This window comes from Sabethes cyaneus, chromosome 1, assembly GCF_943734655.1.
Source record: "Sabethes cyaneus chromosome 1, idSabCyanKW18_F2, whole genome shotgun sequence".
Taxonomy (NCBI): domain Eukaryota; kingdom Metazoa; phylum Arthropoda; class Insecta; order Diptera; family Culicidae; genus Sabethes; species Sabethes cyaneus.
In genome coordinates, this window is record NC_071353.1 from 145,323,421 (window position 1) to 145,345,291 (window position 21,871).

The following is a 21,871-nucleotide window of genomic DNA, read 5'->3' on the forward strand; positions in this document are numbered from 1 at the left end:
GATCCCACTGCAGAAGGAGTGTTTGTGAGAGTGTTCGGCTGTGCGAATTGTGCTAATCCATTTTTGTTCGGTTTGTAACTAAAGGAAGCAAAAAAACATTGTCGACGAAACGAACAGTGCGGTGTGCCTCCTGCTGCGTTTTTGGGTGCTGAATACTTTCCAAATTTTATGTTTCACGTAGGTACGTGTGGAAAATAGGATTTTAGGAAAATTAGATTACGGACAACGCCGCTACCGCCAGGATTATTCTGTGCTGATGCCTGGTGCAAAAACGAAAATCAACGAAACGCACTTTGATTTTTATTGGATTCCGTCAGCCAGTTGGTTTGTGTGGGATAGTATTGGTGCTACACGGAGGACGGAGTGGAAGTGCACTCTGAAAGCAAGCAGCCAGCGGCTGGCAAAAGATTAGTGTTTTATTTTTCTTCGTGGAAAATCCCAATAATTGTAGAAAAACATCGCTGGTGTATTTGTGCTGAATCTATCGTATTTAGTTCTGGAATAAGGAATGATTGCATTGCTAGGGAAAACCAAGCTGCTAAAATAAGTGCAGAAGTAATCTACGTTCGGTAGTGTAATCAAACCACAGAATGTGGTGCGGAAAATTTTAAATCTAGATAATTTAGACGGAACTTACCCTCGCATTGGGCATTTGTTTACATAAAATACATATTAACGTTGGTGATATCGTGACGTGTGATGAAGAATAATTGATTTTACAGTTCTGTCCAAGTGAATTGAATTCAACACAGCAAGCCAAGATTTCTGTCTAAAGTTCAGAGAAAGCGTGAAAGTTGCTCATACACTCGGTTTACATTTTACCATTTTACTGTTTTGTTACCTATACATTGGCTGAGAATAGTAGTTGACGGTGGCCGAACAGGGTTGTGGAACTCGTGGTTGAATCTTTCAATCAACAAAGGTATTGGATTACCGAGATTAAAGTTCGAATAAAGTTGGTGCAGCAACACATCAACTTCGGAAGAAATGGAAGAATATTGTCCAAAAACACTATTACAATTTGCACAAATTTGAGGGTACAAATGTCAATCTTTTTAATGTTATAAGAATTGGTTACCTAAACCAAATGAAATCCGTGGGTTCAGTCCAGGGAGCCTATTTCAGAGGTTGAGATTGCGACAAATGACTCAACTATATTTCAAATCAAAAGTAATCGATCACCGTGTTGAGGAGAACCATCCACATCCAATATCTTCGGAGAACATCTACTTCCTTCGCAATGTCTTCAATTGTTGGAAATTAGTTGTGGCAGAAGCCTCCAAATTAACAGGCAGCAGATTGCTGTGAATTTTTGCCTGGTTTTTGGTGCCCAATAATTAGAAATTATGAGGCCTGCCATCTCATACTTATTCCTTCAGGCATTCCATTTAGTTGAATCACTTAGGCAATACATATCTAATAGTTACAACACCTAATATTAACGTCAGATAATTTTCCGTCAATGTCCGACCTTTCGAAAATATCATTCCAATTAGTTTCGAACCGAAAAGTTCACCATCGACTGTACGTCCTACATTCAGCTCCCTCAACACGGTATTCGTACCATAAGCCCTACACATTTTACTTTTTCCGCGCAGCAATAGGAACCTCTCATGCGGCTAAGCCAGCGTAAAATCATCGCCCAAGTGAAACATAGATTAAAATAAAAACGGCTAGCTAAAGCCATTCCAAGCCGCCAGCGTCGATGCGGCCAGTGCCAGCGGTACCGCGGAAGTAAAATAGAAAGTGATCGTGTGTTTGGGCGCGCGCATGTGTGCAAAGAAATTCGAATAGGAAAAAGTACGAAGCCGGCAAAAAGCCCAAAATTTAGTAACCACCAGCCGCCGTCAGTCGCGCTTGATTGACCAGAAAACTCGACCGACGAATCAATCATGCTTCCAACGTACCAACGAATAAGCGGAAGCCAACCGTCGAACCCGCTGCTGCCGGTGCGGCGTTCCTTCCGGTCCAGCGAAAAGTGCCTCATTCTGCTGGTGCTGCTGACGTTCGGTTTCGTCTGCTTCGGTGGATTCTTCTTTCTGCCGGATAATTTCGGTACCGAGCGGGTGCTGAAGGTGTACAAACACTTCCAGAAGGCCGGACCGGAAATATTTATTCCTCCGCCACCGCCGGCCCACGGTTTGCTGGAGGGCGATGAAGATCCGCACAAGCTGAACGATCGCGAAAAGTTGCAGGAAAAGATCAAGAAGGAACTGCCGGATGATTTTCTCGAAAAACCCGACCTGGATGTGGCGCGATCGGACGGTCCGGAGTTTGACAACATGCTGGGGGCAGGAGCACCGGCACCGGCAGTGATGGGACCGATGGCCGGCGGTCCCGCGGGCGTTGTTGCCCCGCCGCAGATCATCGACGAACCGGAAGTGAAAGCCGTCCCGAAAGAGTCTTCCCCGGGAAGTGTCGGCACGAACACTTTCAACTCGAACGTCGGCGAAGATTCGGACCCGTCGGTTCGCGAAAAGCGAAACAAAGTTAAAGAGGTGAGTAATGAACCATTTTTCCTGCCCGTATCTAATGTAATATGAAGTATTGCTCTGTCGTTAACCCACGTTATCTTATCTGTCACGGTGTAAAGTAAAGTCGTTTTTTTTTTTGGTTGCTCAATTCACACTTGAAAGAAGAAGTGGTTTGCACTCAATAACGTGGAGGTCGTACATGACGAGAATCGTTCCACGTCTTCACTGTTTCGGCCAGATTAACAAATAGAACCGCCGTGCCGCAGCTGAATCTACGTTACGTACATATGAACCAATTTGCAACTGGCGGAAAAGCCCTTTTTGCATTAATGTGGGTTATTCTGTTTCGCTGCTGTTTGCGAGAAGATGGTGCTGCAGCTCAATTTACTTAGCTGAGAATCCAGCTGACGTTGAACGTTCTGCTCTAGCAATCATAACGTAAGACGTGCTGAAAAGAAATATTGCTCTACTCGATGATTGGAAGATGTATCATTTCCGTTTCTGTTTTTTTTTGTTTTCTCCTAGACCCGTCTCTCTACAGATCTGATTCTCTATTCATGATGAGTAGATTAATCGCTGTTCTTTTTTTCTTCCCATTTTAATCTTGAATCTGCTGTTGTAACCTAAAAATTTAAATTGCTTATTCCGGGAGTGATTAAATCTCAAGCCGTCAAAATAAACTCATGCATTTTAATCGCTCCGGAACGGAACGAAACGGTCTGCTGCGCTGATTAGAATAAATAATCAGCCCAGATGGCGGTTAAACTGGACCATTAGTTTTGCACAACAAACAAACAACAAGATTGGATCCCTCATTCAAAGGTAGTTTCTCCTGCTGCTGCTGCTGCTGCTGTTGCTACTGGTGAGTGCTGACAAGTGGTACACGGCACAAACGGGCGGGCCCCCCTAACTCTTATCAAACGATGCCGTAGTTGTCAGCGCGTACAACTTTCACGTGACGACGGATGATGGCGGCGCCGCCGATGAATAATTGCTTTGTTTCGCAACATTTGCATGCATAAATTTTCTCGTAAACATCGATGCATGTTACCGGTACTGATCTGTTTCACCCAGTTTATCTGCTGTGTTCGTGTACAGTGCTTATTATGTTTGCACAAAGTGCAGGTGATTGCTGGCCATTAGGCTGCCTAGAAATAACACTTTGCGGGGAAATTTGAGGGTTACCTGGTCGCGGCTTTTTTTTATACTTTTTTTTTTAAATTTTATAAACGAAACATTTTTAGTGATAGAAGACTTTAGATCAATTACTAAGGCTTTTTCTTGCCTAATAATGCGTCGCTTACGGTGCGGGCGTGTGGTCCTTTATTCTCGTCATGTTGTGTTTCCATAGTTATTCAAGACACTAGAGCTGCTAGGCAACTGTTGATTGGTTTTGATACACGATTGGACCTATAATGATCAAAGCAGGCGGCGAAGAAAAAACAGTGATTTTTATGTTTCAGATTTACGTATTTTGCATCCTATGAACATGTGCTCAAATCGCAATATAACCTCTGGTTGTCGCTGCTCGTTCCAGACATGTGCAAATATCATCACCTCAAGGTACTATTAAAACACACTTTGGTCTGCGAACCAAAGTGGAAGATTTTTTATATTGCTGCATGAGAATTCGTAGGGCAGTATCAGGCGGGTCTTATAGGGGCCCCCCTGTTCCTGGTGCCGGTGGGGTTGTTGAAGAGGACTATTTTCGTCGCACTGTCGTCCGGCATCCCTACGACGTGTCTGGCCCACCGCAGCCTGCTAACTTTCGCTATATGTACGATAGGAGTCTCCCCAAGCAGTGCCTGTAGCTCGTGATTCATACGCCTCCGCCACTCTCCGCTTTCAGTTTGTACTCCGCCAAATATCGTCCGCAGCACTTTCCGCTCAAACACGGCAAGGGCGCGTATGTCCCCCGTATGCAGCGTCACGACTTCAAGTCCATAAAGAACTACCGGTCTAATAATGGTTTTGTACATTGTTAGATTCGTGCGGCGGCGTATGCTTCCTGATCGTAGCGTTTTACGAAGGGCAAAATAGGCCCGATTTCCCGCTTGGATGCGCCGCTGGATCTTCTTACTAGTGTTGTTGTCCGCGGTCACCAGCGATCCCAAACACACGAACTCCTCTACCACTTCTAGTTCGTCGCCGTCAACGATTACCGTCCGTGGGAGGCGCGCATTTGTTTCCTTTGAGCCTCTTCCTCTCATGTATTTGGTCTTCGACGCATTTATTTTTAGCCCAATTCTCCTAGACTCCGCTTTCAGCCTGGTTACCACCGACAAAAATACTAGTAAGGAGATTAAGGGGACATGAACGACTAAAAGTTTTTGAAAAATTACTTTTTTTGTGTCAGATTTTGGTTTTACAGTTTTTTCGGTTTATGTTGATACTAATTTTATAATGATCCGACCGCGGGATGTGGACGAAAAACGATCATACCCATAGGCATTCATAGGCAGTGTGGTGTCGTGTGGAACAACCTCGATGTCATAAATTGCCGAAACCAAGGAATCAAAAAAAAGTTCGTTCCAATCCGTTGATTATTTTTCGTGAAAAAGGTGCATAGAGCTTGAAAATCGGGCCGGAAGTTTGAAAAAGGATGCCGGACGACTGTGCAGTGAAATCCGTTCTCTTCAAGAGCCCACTAGCACCAAGAATAGAGAGGCCCAACGTGGTAAATAGCTCGACCAGGTTAAAGTCGACTTGCATGTATCGAGACGCGCAACGAATTGGCAAAGAGGCCCGAGTATCGCGGAGCGGAATTCGGTTGGTAGAAGCTTTTAGGGTTTCGATTGCTCCGATTAGCCTCTTCGCGTTGTACTGTTCAAATTGATGTTCTAAGATATTGAACATGGCCGAAACTCGGTGCCGCTAGTTTCATTCTCCCTGATCTGAATCAGAATGAACAAACGTTGCAAATTGTCGGAATTGCCGTTGCTGTGTGAGATATTTTGATACCTACACACTCGCGCACGCTCATCCTCATACCGTCTTTCTGCATGGCATATTCCCGAGGTAAAAAACTCATTCCCCACGAGTGCCCGTGAGGCTGGATGTGCACTGGGATACAAATTTTGCGTTACTTTTTCTTCATCTTCGCCCTCGAATCTATTCACGGGCGGGAGCCGGGAGTGCGTCCTCGCGTGTAATCGGCATCAGCAGATCGGGCTGCAACGATGAACGACGAGCGACAACTGTAGCTGTTAGCTAAACACATACGCGCAAAAACTCGTTGCACTGCATGATGAAATAAAAGGGGGAGCTTTAAAAGAATTCTCATGCCTACGTGTTCGTTAGAATGAGTACGCGTTTGTGAGAAAATTAGACCACACGAGTGCAGGCTTCGCAACACTGTTGGTCAGCACTGAACCCTCCAATCACCGGTTTGTGTTCCTCCTCCTTGTCGACCTGAGCATTGAAATCCCCGACGACGATCTTGATATCATGTTTTGATAGGCGGTCGTATTCACGTTCCAAATGCGTGTAGTATTCCTTGTCATCGGTACTTTTGAGGTAAGAGCTGTGCACGTTGATGATGCTTATGTTGACTGGTCACTACTCTCAATCACACGTTTCCGCATCTCGCCGATCACTATGAAAAAGCTGAACCGAGCTCGTGTGTGTTGCCACAGCCCTGGTAGGTGGTATGGCCATCTCTGAACGCACGTACCATTGAGCTCTTTCAGCATGCCTCCCGTAGCGCTACGACATCGAACTTGCGGTACGTCGGAGAGCGCTCGAGTGTTCCCTTGGAAGTTGAGAGATCGGCAGTTCACGTTCCGAGTTTTCAATTCATAATCCTTTTCCTTTTCGTCCCCCGCGACGAGGGTCTATTTCGATTGTTCCAGTCCGAATTCCTTTTTTTTACGAGTAGGAAAGTCTGCTAAGCACCTGAGAAGATACGGTACTTTCAGACATCTGAGAAGACAGCTCAGGGTGTGGGGTTGGGTATCCCGACTCCCCTAATGGTGCGTGAGGATCTCGACCCACTAAAACCCTACTCGAGTCTCCAGCCTCAATCTCCCCTAGCACCACCATCGGTATTACTTCAAGGGGTATTATTGTGCTTAACACACCCTCTTAGATAACTACTGGACTATGGTAGTGAGGCTGCCTATTCGCCGTTGATCGGCTCTCCAGCGGTTCGGTGCGGTAGCTCAAGTACAATCTGGGTAGCTGCCGCATTGACCGTTCTCCAGACGTCCGAGTCGGAACACATCCTTTGCACTAAGTTATCCAGAGTAGTGTCCTGTCCGCTCACTGCCATCATGTTGCTTTTCACGCGACGCCCGCGAAACGAGGGCATATGAAGAAAACATGTTCTGTAGTTTCCTCTACATCCACGCGGGGACTCCGCATGTCCGAACTTGTGCAGATACTGTCTAAAACAACCATACCCTTACAAAATCTGGGTTTGGTGGAAGTTGACTTCGCAATGGCGCCTGTTGACCCACCCGGATAGTTCCGGGATAAGTCAATGTGTCCACCGGTCTTTTGTGAAATCAGACCATGCCCGCTTTCATGTGGTCATTGAGGCCGATCTTGTGGTACTCCGTATGCCTCTAGTTCCACGTTGGTTGAACCACTCTACGTCCTCGCTGATGATGATGCCAATAGGCGTCATACCCGCTAAGACGCGGATTGCGTCATGTGAAACTGTGCGATACGCACTCGCCACTCTCAAGCACATGAGACGATACCTAACGCCGATGACCACACCGGCCCGCCATACCTAAGTATGGACTGGACCACGTTGGCTAATAGCCTTCGTTTGCTGCCATATACCGCAGAGCTATTAGACATCATACGAGACAATGCCGAAATAGCTGTGGAATCCTTCTTGCCGGCATAGTCGACGTGGCTCCCAAATTTGGGCTTGTCGACCATGACTCCCAGCAGTTTTAAGGACCGCATTGACGAAATAGTGCAATCCCCGACGCTGATATTTGCTTGCTGCACCAGCTAGCGGTTGTTCACTACGATAACTCCGTTTTATGATACGCTAGCTCCAGTTTCCTGGAGCGCATCCAATCTTCAACAATGCTTATAGAGTGGGCAGCCGTCAACTCAACCTCTCTGATAGATTCACCGTAGACTTCTAAGGTGATGCCGTCCGCAAAGCCGACAATCACCTCCTTCGGGTTGTAGCATAGCACACGATTCTGGAAGTAATTAAACGCATTTCTCGCGTCGAGCGTGACAACTGCGCAATAGCGGATACCTGTCCTTTTATTGATAGACAAGATGGCATCCACCGTAGATTTGCCTTTTCAGAAGCCGAATTGGTTCCTCGACAGACCGTTTGTATCCTCACTGTACTGGACTGTGTACTGAACGAACCTGTTAAGGATAACCCTCTCCAGCACCTTGCCGGCAGTATCGAGCAGACAGATCGGCCTATACGACGAGGGGACACCCGGAGGTTTTCCCGGCTTCGGCAATAGGACCAGGTTCTGTCGGTTCTGTCGCTTCCATCTGTCCGGGAAGTGGCCATCTTCTAGGCATCTACTCATTACTACTCCGAAAGATTCGGGAGCCTCCAAAATAGCCACTTTAATGGCCAAATTCGGGATTCCGTTTGGTCCTGGTGCCTTGCTCACCTTTAGGGATTTAGCGATCTCAATGAGTTCCTCATTCGTAACCGTCGCTTGCTCCCCAACCTCTAAGCCGCCGTCGCATTGGCACTAGCACATAACCTTTCAAAGCAGGCTTGCTTGCAAGCTTTTATCCCACTCTTAAGCGCTGTGCGTGCAGCAACAAGTGCTGCTCGACATTCTACCCTGCCTTCGTCCGAACGAGCACTTTGCATAATTTTCCTCGCACTAGTCCGAATTCCTCCGTTTCTCGTTCATTGCTTACTAGTTTTTCGTGGTGGCGGCTTGTAAGGACGGTGACACCAACCCCTATTTCGCCGGAGGATCAGCGAAGCTCAAAAACGCGCTCCTTCCTTGTCAGCATACGATTTTAGCTTCCACTTGGGTTGGTTACCCGATCGTCACTAAGCTTACTCGTATCAGTCGTATCCCGGTTGGTACCACGAAGAGGTAGGAATAGGAGTTGCTAAACAAGAGGCGGTGAACCATTGTAGGGACTATTTTATATCTACAGTTGCGCAAGGCATGGATGGTACGGCGTTTGCTATCCTGCAATTATATCCACTTGTGCCAAAATATTGGGTGCGTCTATTTCACCATAAACCAATTTGGCTACAAATCTAGCACGCGTGCAGATTCTTCTGGTTGCCAAGGTATCCATGCTCAATAATCTATAACGCCTTTCGTATGGAGGAGCTCAAACGGGTTAGTCCGTGGAAGGAATCGCAATGCTAATCTGATGAACCACCTTTGTACCGTCCCAATCCTTGTAGACCGCGTTGTAATATAAGGACTCCAAATTACTGTAGCTGTTTCGGGAGGGTAGACCGAATTAACAAGCAGTAAAGTCATCTCAAACAGTAGGGGGCACGGAAATCCTTCCCAATTCTCATGATGAACTCCAAGTTTTTGTTTGATTTTGCCCCTCCACACTCCAATGTCCGTCATTCGCTGGGTATTAGTAGTGTAGCAGCAGTAGCAGTAGTAGTAGTAGTACAGATTTTTTCCTAGTAAACATAATTATGGTGTATAACCTTGCTACGCTAATAGTCAGACGGTTGTACGTACACCATCTGAAAAACAAATCAACTAACTGTTGAAGCCGCTCGAAGTCCTCTTTCGACCGATGAAAAAGATCTTTCGACGAAAAAGATTATCAGGTCATCAGCATATAGAATTCGGCATCCAAGTGGAGGCGCTAAGCAGACGTCATTGAGGAAAAGTGAGAATACCACCGGTCCCAAATTGCTACCTTGCGGTACACCTGATTTAATCTGGAACTCCTGAGACTTGAAGCCTTCCAAGCTTTACTACTGATAGAAAGCGGTTGGAAAGAATCGATGTTAGCCAACGTGCAGTTTAACATCACGTTTTTTACATTTTCCCAATTCTAGCATTTGCACATTTAGCGTTACCAGTGGTAATGGTGGTTACAGACCGAAACAATAATAGTCGTCAAACAGTATATTCTCGCAAAGTAAATGTGTGGAGAATGCTGGAATTTGGTGTAACCAAACTTGATATACTTGACTGCAGCGACTATGCTTGGTCACTTTTACTTTACGGTAAATTCCTTTACAGAATTTAACTATCCGGTATGTTAGATAACGTATTGCGCTTCATTCGAGCGGCCGACCCCCAGTAGTATAAATTCTCTTGATTCACTTAGTCTTGTTTAGCTCGCTACATAGTTTATTTTTGATTTTGGTTAGAATTACCAATAGTCTGACAAGGCCCTACGATAAAACTGAATTTTGACGTGATGTAGGGCTTTTTAACTAATCAGTAAATGAACAGTGGTCACGTTTACTTCTGATTGTGGGTTATATACCCACAAAACACTTTTATGATTTCAAGTGGGACTCAGGGTAAAAATTTACCAAATGAGATTGTTGCGTTGTTCAGAAAGTGCTTTCATTCCGTCTAAGAATAAAGCCAGTATTGATAATTAATTAAAGTCTATAGATAATTAAGATAATTAAAAGTCTGATAATTAATAGATTAATATTTTGGGGCTCATCCCTACCGATCGCAGCTGTCACAAATATCTCCGAAAATTGCCGGTTTGATTGGATCGGATGGGGGCTTAGGGTTAGTAAGGGGATGAAAGCGGGATGCCAGTCCTGGTTTGAATGCCGAAGGAGCATTCTACAATGATTACGGGCAATAATAAAGGTGTTAAGGTAGCAGTTGGGAAAATAAATTAGTTTTACATTTAATTCACAATAATAATATTTCTAGCGGTTGGGGTTAGGGGGTTGGTGACGGATTTCCGTTGTAGATACCGCGCGCTGACTCTTTGGTTTCGAGGGCTGGGAGGCGGGTGCGACGCTGTATTTTAAGACTTCTGTCGACTACCGCGAACGCCCAGGTCGTGCTGCGCTCAATTTACTTTGTAGACCTGTCTTGGGACAGTGCTTAAATGCTGAGAGATGTAAGATGAAATTTGCCCTGATAAGTTGATAGCCACTGACGGTCCGAAATTTATCTTCCTATTGGTCCCATTGGTTCGTTTGTGGAAAATTGATAGTGGACGCGCGGTTGAGGACCGATGTTTGGTGTGGCTGATGAAACATCCACTTCTTAACTATATGTACTATATTTTAGAGCTCAAGTAGTACATGACCAGGGCGGGGCACATTCACAAATTCGATCCATCATTTTTCTTCTCATCATTATCATTATCATCATCAGCATCGTCATCATCATCATCATCATTTTATCTAAAGTATGACATTCCGGCCTTTGGCAGAGTGATCTCACTTTCACTTCTGCTATATCGTGTATAGTTTCTTTCATGAATAAAGACGCGTGTGCTATAAAATCATAAAACAGTTGGTATCGAAATAGTCGAAATTCAGCAATAGAAAGTCGGGACATCTCAATGATCACCTTCGAAATTCATATTTATAACCAAACTTTGAAAAAATTGACGAAAAACTGCTTGCATTATATTTTTTCTTTTTATATTTGAATATATGCCTTATATTCTATGGTTTTTGGTGATAATTGTGCCACAATCCGGCAGAAATTTAAACTTATTTCCATCCCAGAACTAAACAACCGCTCGAAAATCGTATCTCGTAACCATTTCTGTAACTGACCCAGCTTTACTATTGACCATGTGATAATCTACTACTTTTAGTGTTGCTCCACAATCCAGAAACTGTGCATGGGTCTCTTTGTCATCCAGAGGCACCAGATACATTCCCAATGGAACTTTTCTGCCGAAAACGTCAGCAATTGCCTTCAAAGATTTAGGCTGCTTCAACTGCATTATTGGACATCTCGTACACAATCCGGCCACCTGGAACCGCTGTCCACCGAGCTCGACGATTTTCCAAGTTTGCATTCCTGATGGTGATACGTCAAAGAAATCTACCACTAAACTTCCACGAAAGTATTCCACGAGCGAAGTTACATTCAACGAGTCGTTTTCGACACGCTTATCAGCGGATCTCAACGCGTTCCTATTGATAACGAGTAATTTGGGTTTTATCGTTGGTGGATGCCATAGAAGACGAAGTCTAGGTGTTTGTAGTACTTCACTAAGCCAGGAAGCCACTTGATCACCGCAGTCCCACACTTCCGAAACTGATTCCATTGGTTTTAGGTTTAGAATCAAATCCCTCGAGGAAGGATGTGTCAAAACCATTTCACCACGGTTGGGATCAATTCTCGGCACGATGGCAATCATTTCCGGGTACTTACCGTTGGAAAGCTCGTTCCCATTGCTGTCCACAATAGTGAACTCTTTGTCATATCTCAATCCTTCAGCGTTTAGCGACCAGCTTTCAGCAGTGGAAAAGGCTCCACAAGAACGGATCGGATAAATGTAGATTGCTCTGAGAACTGGTCCATTCGTTCTGTTGTCGGCAGTTGATTTTGATTCGAAATTTTCTTGAATTACATCTACTAATCTATCAACATCCTTTGGACCGTTCATATATCCAAACGACGCCCTAACCGTTCCCGTGGGGATGCCCTCAATCATATCGATATCATCGCCACAGATCTTCCCCATACGAAAGAACATCAGGACATCCTCATCCGCCAGGCCCAACTGACGCTGGCAAGTTCCAGCATTGCAGAAGCATCCTGTCCTTACGTAAATTTCATTCTTCATCGCCACAGAAGCAAATTCGGCAAATCCCACAAAGCTTCCATCCTCTCGGAGAACATTAAAGTTCACAATCCCTCCTTGGTACGCTCTATTCTCAAAATTAGAGTCCATGTAAAACCGTATCACCTTTGAGCCGTTCGAGTATTTCAGCTTTCCCAGTTCCCGATAGCAATGTTTGGCCAAATTAAACACATGCTGGGAAACTCGTTCCATTGATCCGTACCCACGGGCCGGAGGAATCAACCGCGCAACTGTGTCCATCCCGTCCAACAACGAAATGATCGACAGGAAGGATTGCGTTCCATCCTCAAACCTCTCCACTAGTGAGTCGTGTTTCTGGTGCAAATTCTGTCCACTCAGCAGACTCTTGATAGTTCCTCCACCGTAATAGCGCTTACCATCCAACAGATACTCGTAACCTTTACGTACCAGCAGTGCTCCCAGTCCAGTTGGATAACTACCAGAAAAAGAATTGGTTTTCTTAAAACCTTCCATGATAAGTTACAATGAGCTCACCCGAAAATTTTATAGAAAGACAAACAAACAAACTCCGGCCGGTGCCGGCCCAGATCGAGAAAATTCGTCGCCACATAGCTGGCGGCATCCAAGCAAACGAAAAATCGGTCGCCGTCATACCCTCGAAGTCCGTTCCGCTGCACCCGATCGATCAGCTCCAAGGGATACTTAGCCGCGTTAAAATTATTCTGCGCTGGAAAGACCAACAGCGATGGTTTCCTTCTCCGGGTTCGTGACTCCGGGTTTGGTGAGCCTTCAAGCAACTTCAGAAAATCATCCCGTTCCAGTGGACAGATCCGGTCCGTTCCGACAATGGCTCGCATTCCCAGCACGGACGTATGATTGTCCCGCAGGTAAACGAATGCACCCGCTTGGTCCGGTGCGTTATCCTGATCCGGACAGAAGGTGAAGCCGTCTGCCACCCGACGCAGGCTGTCCGTTGCACCGGAAGTGAACACGAGACAGTATTCGGACGGGTCGGTGTTGAAAAACTGCAGAACCCTGCGGCGCACCCGGTCGATTAGGTCACCGGTGAGCGGGCTGGTATGGGGATTGCAAAAGAGGTTCGTACTTAGGCGACTTTGAACGGCTTGGATTTGCGATTCGGCATACAGGGTCGTTCCCGCGTGATCCATGTAGTGTTTGTCTGTGAAAGTGAATTGAAGTTTAGATAATTTTTTTAACTTTAATGGGTATCTTTTACCACACCGGGTGTGTTTTTCCCGCAGTACTTGTCTTTGACTCTGTGGCGATCCAACGTAAATCTTTTTTTCTTATTAAAGGTGGAGGAGCGTGTGGTGAGGAAGAATGGTAGATCGGATGATATTGCGAAACTTCGATGTGAGGCCAAAAATATATTGCGTAGTTCAATTAGTGAGTGGGAGTCTAACCCCCACTCCCTCGGTTTACGCCCAAGTGTTTTCACTATTAAACTATCAGCAAACGATACCCTATATTAGATAATCTCACATCTAGTTTCGATCATGCCAGTCTAACCATTCGTACGCAAACACCATACACCATTTAATGAAAAAAAATATAATGGGGAAAAGTATAGAGAAAAGTGGGAAAATTTTCATATATAAATAGATCCATAAATATAATATTCTGGAAGCAGCAGCGAATGTTGGACTAACATTCCTTTCTTTCCTCGGTAGTACAGCATTTTGGTCATGGTCGGCGTCGTTATTGGTCAGACAAAAAGTAATGAATCAGGGAAAGTTACACAATGAATGTCATACTACTCTCAAGTCATTCGATCTGTTTTGCTTTTTTCCTTGAACCTCAACACGATTTTTTTTCTTGGAATCTTGGAAAAATCCGAGGAAATCGAAGAGTTGAAAAAGTGACTTCAATTTAATAAAGAATAACAGAGCTCACGATTGTTTTGATGTTTGAAATCATACTGTCTTGTGATGCGATTTAAAGGTGCTTTCAAAAATTTTGCACGGCAGGTATTAACAATTGCATAAATTTCATTTGGACATGTATAAAAAAACGTCAACCAAAATTTTCTAGCAATATGTGTGACAAACGAGATGGTTTTCAAAGACATAGGGAAAATGTATGTGGGAGAGAAAAACGAGGATAGATAAGGAAAGAGAGAAAAGCGGTAGGCTCACTGCAAGTTCAACCTGTCAACAAAATTCAGCCGGATAAAAATATTTCCGTTATTCGTTCATGATTTTGTCTAGTTGTTTTCGAGGTACGATGCTGACCCAACAAGCCAGTTTGAAATAGAGTTAGTGGGATTGTTTCACTAGCCCCGTAACAGACCTGTACTCTAATACCCGACTGTGAAGTCTGTCGATAAAAAAGGGTCAAGTTTTAGAAAGACGGTTAAGCCCACGGTTTTGCTTTTTTCATAATTTCACTTGCAACGACGCACACGCAATACTTTCTTTTTAAAATGCCCGTTATTTCATTGTTACAAACACGGTATGGAATTTCTCATCAGCTGGTTCAGGGATTTCACTGAACAACTGCTACATATTCCTGTGGCTTGCGTTTCGAAGCCATTTTATGTTGCTACGAAGCTGATGAGTAACTTATTCAGCTTGACGAAAGCGCTGGTTCAGCGATCTCATTGAACAAAATATACTAACCTATCAGTTCCTGGTGCTAATTCAGTATCAATGAACGAGTTAGAAAGATCATGGGAAACAACTCTTACCTGATACGAAAATACAGCACGTTTGCTATATATGCCTGCATGATTGTAAAATTTTCTCACTTTGTAGTTCAATGATACCATTGAACAACTTACTACCGCTTACCTATTGCTTGTGGTGTTCTGCCTATTTGCCATCGTGTGCGTGCATTCCAGTAAGGTTGTTAATCTTGGATTTGGTTCAATAGGTAAATACAACAATTACCTGGAGCGTTCCTTTTCTGTCTTGCCTCTTGCGGCAACTGAAAAATTACTGGAGGTCGACAATGGAGGAAACCGACTTTTAGGTTTGACACTGATGGCAGTAAACGGTACGTTCCTTGAGCTTGAACTTGAATATTTTTATGAGGAAGTAATAAACGAATTGGCTTGTAAAGTAAATCGTCGTATTCCGTAATATAAATAATGTTTTGAATATGTTTGTTTGTTTAATGCTTTAAAAAGTACTGATTCGCTTCGAATACTCTCAAAGGTGATTCCAAAACAAAATTCTCTGGCAATTCTTTGCTAGCTGAGAATTATTTTATGGGGGTGAGACAAAGGCAAATTGAAACTCATGCTTTTTCATGTATGAATTGATCGCTAGTGATGCAATTAACCAGGAATAGCTTTCGTTTTGAATCATCGTGATGAGTTTTAATGAATTTACAATTTTAAGAAATAAGCAAGTGAGCTATCGGATATCATGTACCGTCAAACGGGGTAACTTGCAACAGCGGGGTAACATGCAACAACGCTATATCGTCCCAATGTACTGTACTTTTTGATCTGTTACTTCAATTTTTAATCTGTATCAGTCACTGAATCTTATTGGTAACACTTCAAAGAAGCCTTAGACACTGTTATGTTGATTTTATGCTGTTTTGGTGATTTTTAAAAAATCCCACAAGATGATGTCAAATTCATCGTCAATTTTTCGTTAGTAAAACGTTTGTGTCGTCCACAGGCACTTTAAATAAAAGAAGCCTTACATACATTTTTATAGTAAAATAAACAATAAGGAAACAAAATAATTGATTTATGACGACTAGTTTTGTTTATCTGACTTGTTACCACGTTATTCGTAAAACAAGTACTTAAACTTGCAACAGCTGGTAGGTATAAAAAGCTGTGTTCCGTTACATTCAAGAGGCACGTTATCATTAAATTTTGCATCAAACAATACTAAAGCACACCTGAAGAGTGTAAGATACTCTCGGTAAGTCGGAAATATGCCAGTTTTTCTCTGGATATACTGAAAATGGCTATAGAAGAAGCCAAAACAAAAATAACCTCACGGAGAGAATCGACCAGCAATATGACAGTGTCTAATTACGATCACTCGTAACGTAATGAACATTCATATATTCCGTAACCGAGATATTGAGACTTCATGACGCGATTTTGCATAATGGATATACGACGTGTAATGCGTTGTTACACAACTCCCGCTTCCCTAAGTGCGTTACGTAATATGTGAATGGTCCTTAAAAAGGCAGCTCTATCGGATCCAGACAAGGAATATCAACTGCATGAATAATATAAAAAGTTATTTCTGTAATTTCCGTTACGGGGTTCATAAATTTTTTTCACCTACGTGACATAGGGCATTTATGCGTATATTCATAGCAAAAGCATTAAAAATCGCAGGTCGGATTATCGTTTGCATATTCCAGTCAAAAGAAACTCATACAAATCTTTAAATTCGTTCAATTTCCAAAAAATATTGCTTGTTGCAAGTTACCCCGTTTAAGGGGTTACTAGTAACAAATTAGTTAAAAAATTCTACAACAGCCAATATTGATCGCATATTTTTTCTCAATGTGTGAAATTGTTCTATGGTAGACCTAATAACTTTGGATTAATTAAATGTCCTCAAATGTACTACAGATAAGTTTTCACTTGCACTCATAGTTGAGAACTGTTGCAAGTTACCCCGTTTGACGGTATATAACCGTAAAGAAAATTTGTAACACTGATGTTACTTTTTCATTTCGATTGTTAGCACCTGAGATACTTGGAATATATATTTTTGCGGAATAATACCCAGAAGGCTTATAATCTCATAAAATTATTTTAACATGTTATTCATAATTTTTCTAGTCAAGTTGAGTGCAGTATAAATCTTTTATTTTCGTAACATAAGCTGTTAGTTCGACTCGTATCTGACTAATCGCCGGCTGGGCGTGAAATTGGGAGTAGTGGAATAAGATGGATTTCATTATCCCTTAAGTGGTCCACAAGGTAGCAATTTAGGACCACTATTGTTTATCGTATTATTTATTGTTCATTCATATTCTTTTTGGTGAAATGATCTGTAATCACGATGACAAAGAAAAAGAACCCTATTTAAAGGAGACTATATCTCCTCCTAATAGGAATCGAAGAAATGGAGAGAGCCAATGTTTTACGTGATTCTTGGGGTTTTGATAGACTCAGGACTAAGCTTCCGGGAGCATCATCACTAAATCGCGACGAAACCTCGGGTTCATTTTCCGAATCTCAGCTAAATTCCGCGACCCATACTGCCTGCGCACCTTGAACTTCAGCTTAGTTTGATCTGTGTTGAAAACTGCAGCTATCGTCTGGAGTCCGTTCCACAGCATTTAGATCAATAGAATCGAAAAAGTCCAAACGAGATTCTTTAACACTCCTTCCTTGACGAAGTTGAAATGAACCAACCGTACGAAGCAAAATGCAAACTTCTGGGAATGGACACCCTCCAAAAGCAACGGAACATTCGGCCGATTTTTGTCGGAAAACTGTTCTTGGGGCAAATCAACACTCCGTGGATTCTCACCAAAATGAATATTAATGCTGTACCAGGCCCTCCTCGATGTCGAGATTTCATGCGTCCTCAGCAATACATAACGGACTACGCAAAAAATAAGCCCATTTGATCGATGTGTTTGTTATCTAAATAGTGTTACCATTTGTTTGACTTGAACGTTAGTGCTAACGTTTTTCGTGACCGTGTGACAAATTATTATGTAACATCCTAGTTTATAAGTGTTGATGTACACCGTTTGTTCGATGAGTGTAGACAAAATAAATAACAATTAACAAATTATGGAATAGACTCTACCTAATGTACCAGATCTCTGTGGTACAAAAGTTAGGCATTATCGGCGAATCAGGGGGGACATAGCAGGAAAGTTGGGTTCGAATCCGGTTTTAATTGGCTGCCATTATAGTAGTTCTAGCTCATCCCGCGGAGCTCCTAGCTTGGTAAAAAAGCAACAAACTACGTAATGGGTAAGGGTTGCTTTAATGACTCTCCCTCATCTAATTTTCCCTTCACGTTTTGTCCTGCTCTAGGGATACTATAAAACAGCATTGTTAAATTGATGTCTGTGCTAGTGAAACACCTCGTTTTGTTAACGTACTCTGAAAATAACAAAAAAAAAGACATGGCAAAACATTTGAAATTTTTTCAAAAGCGCGCACTTGAAAGTCAATAGTTTTGTTTGTTGGCGTCGATGCACAGATCGATTGATTGGTCCAAAATATTACAAATAATCGATCTGGAAATCGCAATCACCACATTTCATTAAAGGCAGTCCTACATTAAACAAAATTTTGCATTATTAAAAATATTTAGAAAATTTCGATTTAGGCGAAGAAGGTTGATTTGGACTGAATTGCTTATTCCCGTGGAGCACCTCATAGTTCAAAAATACAGCATCCTTTCCTGAATAGCTTTACCGGATGTGGAATTCCCCACGAGAGTTGTTTTGCGCTGTTTGGTCACAGTTTATCACACGAAGATAGAGCCTATCGCTTCTCAGCCGTGGAATAACCCTACCAGATTAAAAATACTGTGGTAATCTTATCAACGGCAATTCAAGTACCTAAGTACTGATTCTTAGGGTATGTCCGGGGGGAAAGGGAGCCACATTTCTTCTCTAACCCGTATGATTCAAACACTCAACTTTATTATTGTAAATTCGCAAGTCATACAAACGTTTACGAATTTCAGGGTTTATTTGAATTTTATTTTCAATTTCATAATTTATACGATTACGAAAAAAAACGCTGGTGCACAACACTTGAAACCAGGAATTAAATAAAAAGAAAACATCCAATTTAATTCTACTATGTATATTTATTCTTGACAGATACGTATTTCGCCTACGACTTGCAGGCTTCCTCAGTGTCTGTTTTCGAACAGACATACGTATTCTACTAAGACGCTCCAAAAAACTTCAGTCACTTGAAATCATCTGGGGCAAACAAGCCAAATCCAAAGATGAGTAGTTATAGAAACAACAGTAGGGTAGAATGTAAAGTGCTAGGGACTCTGGAAGCTCCCTTGCGGAACTCCGGTATTCTTGCTTCTGGATTGGAGGCATTTTTAATATTTTTATCTTTAATTTATTTCGTCAAGAAAAGAACGTACCTTTCAAGCGTCTGAACTCGCGATCGATTGCAGCGACCTCTTCGGCCGTGTACTCCTGGACAAAATCCATCACTCACTCGCTCACGACACGTTTGAACTGCAGCTTTTACTGTGACTAACCCGCTTGCCGCCAAAAGGCAATTGACCTAACGATAACGATAATTCGTACTATTTAAAACCTCCAGGCGATGATGGCTGGTTTCGATTCGTCGATCTGAACTGCTGCTGCTGCTGCACGTATCAGGTTATTACACCTGGAAGGCTCGCGTCTCGCGTGATGTTAATCTATGCAAAACTCAACGCACCGCACATCATCGTGTGCCTCTGGAAAAGCGCGTGCGACAAAGAAAAGCTGTAGGTAGTGCAATCTCTCATCTGCTGCTGTACGCACCGCACCGACTGGTTCGATGCTGGTTTCGATTAGGTGGCAACCATTAATCACCACCATTTATCGGTTTTTTTTCTCCAGTTGAGTGACAGCAGCGGTCGTAACTATGAGAAAATTTGCATACAATCCGAAGGATCGGATTCGGATCGGATTACCCTCCGGGGATCGAATCAAAAAACCCTTCAAGAGTTGTTGAGTCTAAAATGCTCCTAAGTATAGGTTTTATCCATTCGAAAGGTGTAATTTTGTTGTTAAGATTGTTAAGTTAGGGCCATTCCCCCCGGGCGATTTTAAATCGGTTGTACGTGACAATTAATAAATGAAGTAGGAAAGCGATTAACCTGCCAACCTATAACAGAACCCGTTACTATTAACATCAAGTTCAGGCTTTGTTGGGAGATTTATGTTTTTTGTTTCGTTATTACGTTATGTATGATACTTTAGATCTGGCAATTCCGTCTTATCTTCTATAGAACAATTGGGAAAACATAAATTGTGGGATAATAATTTGACTATATAACAGTGCTGCAACCAACTATTTGAACTCAATCCTAGTTTTAAACAATAAAAACCATGTTCAGCCAGCATACCGTTTTCATTTTAGTGCTTGCTTTCACGTTCTACATTTCGGTTGTAAGTCTAAACTTTTCTTCGTTTCAAAAAGCTTCGGTTAAAGTAGAAAATTCATTCAACTCTCACAGGAAGCCGGAGAAATTTTGAATCATCTCATCAGGAGTTGTAGCAAGGGTTTCGATGTCACCGAGGAGCTGGTCGAGCGTTACCGAAGGATAGACTTTCCGGACGATCCCGTCACTCGGTGTGTACTGCGCTGTATGGCGCTGACACTGGGCGTTTACGATGATCAAAGTGGAATACACATGGCGCAAACCTGGTTAATGTTCCGTGGCGATCGGACGTCAGCGGCTGAAGAAAAGCTGTTCGCTGATCAGCACTATCGATGTATTGAAAGCAATCTGGAAGCGGTTCCGGCGAGAGATTTCTGCGGTCGTGTTTATGCGACTTATCTATGTTACAGGGAGGAGTTTCAGGCGCTGGTTCAAAAGATTCGAAAGTTAAGCGGTTGAGTGTGGGAGAACTGCTTGTGTGTTTCATTTATTTGGTTTAATTTGAATGAAAATTTTATTATTTTACTTTTGTGCGTGACAGGACCATGATAGATAGACCACTAGGTGAATCATTACCCTTTAAAACTATTTTTACTATATAAACATTATCACTGTCACCAGGATTTAGATTTATTGTGAAATCGTCCAGGTGTTTTTCTGTATTCTGCACTTCGTTCTTCTGTAGTTTCACTATTAAGTAAGCATGCTGCCCATTATTATCAAAGTCTAAGAAAGACGTTAAGGCCCAAGGCTATGCCTTTTTTCTGCCCATTATCCGTTCTCGAGTGTCGGTGTTTTCAGCCTTTTTACTTCATGTTTCATCCCGATTTTAATTTTAATTTTAATTTCAATCCCGATTTTAACGCCATTAATTTTGGAAACTAGATATAATTTGTCTTATCAATGTTATGAGATAAAAGAAATAAACTACCATTGCTTCAGCAATTTAGCTGGGAAACCATTTTCGAACATAATTTTTCATAGCTCATTTCGGTTGATTGAATCGTACATCGTCTCTAAGTCTATGGATAGATGGTTTTTTTGCCAGATTAGAAGCAATTTTTCCGACAAAGAAATCCTGCTTAGAGAGAAAGACGAAGCAAAATTTTCAATGAGAGTGCGCTTTTATTAGATGGCTTTGAATACTCAACTGTAGTGACACATGATATCATCAGGTGCAGGTTTTACACACAATGATGTATTCAAAAAACTATGTTGTAGCGTTATTTAAGAAATATTTAAGATTTTCAAAATGCTATCTTGATCGCACCAACGTTGTTTGATGCTCGCGCTGCTTCGGCCTTAAGGTGAAACGGTACTGAATCCAAACATGGCCGGAAAAATGGCGCCCATGTGAGGCAATATCCTGACATGGGCGCCATCTTTTCGGCCATGTTTGGATTCAGTACCGTTTCACCTTAACAACATAAAATTTGCAACATCACTGCTCGGCAAAATTAAATTTTAGTTGTGTGAAGATAATGTCCGAGACTCGACTACAACCTAACATCTTTTTCTATCTAATCTAATAGCCGAACTAAAATTTAAAAGTCTTGTAAACACAAAAAAAGGAACTAGAAGATAAGGAAAGTTGAACCT

At 42.6% G+C, this 21,871-nt stretch overlaps 1 protein-coding gene across 4 annotated transcripts in view; it reads left to right on the forward strand.

Moving 5' to 3' along the window:
• Positions 1–21,871, forward strand: part of LOC128741621 (mannosyl-oligosaccharide alpha-1,2-mannosidase IA) — a 72,546-nt gene continuing 50,675 nt past the window's right edge. Inside the window, exons 1-2 of one of the 4 annotated variants that reach the window (XM_053837595.1) lie at positions 1–70; positions 1,599–2,498. In XM_053837595.1, the coding sequence (XP_053693570.1) occupies positions 1,893–2,498 (606 nt within the window). In that variant the 5' untranslated portion in view covers positions 1–70; positions 1,599–1,892. Of the gene's footprint in view, positions 182–1,598; positions 2,499–21,871 lie in introns of all 4 variants that reach the window. The other 3 variants (XM_053837572.1, XM_053837581.1, XM_053837589.1) reach the window with 3 other exon arrangements.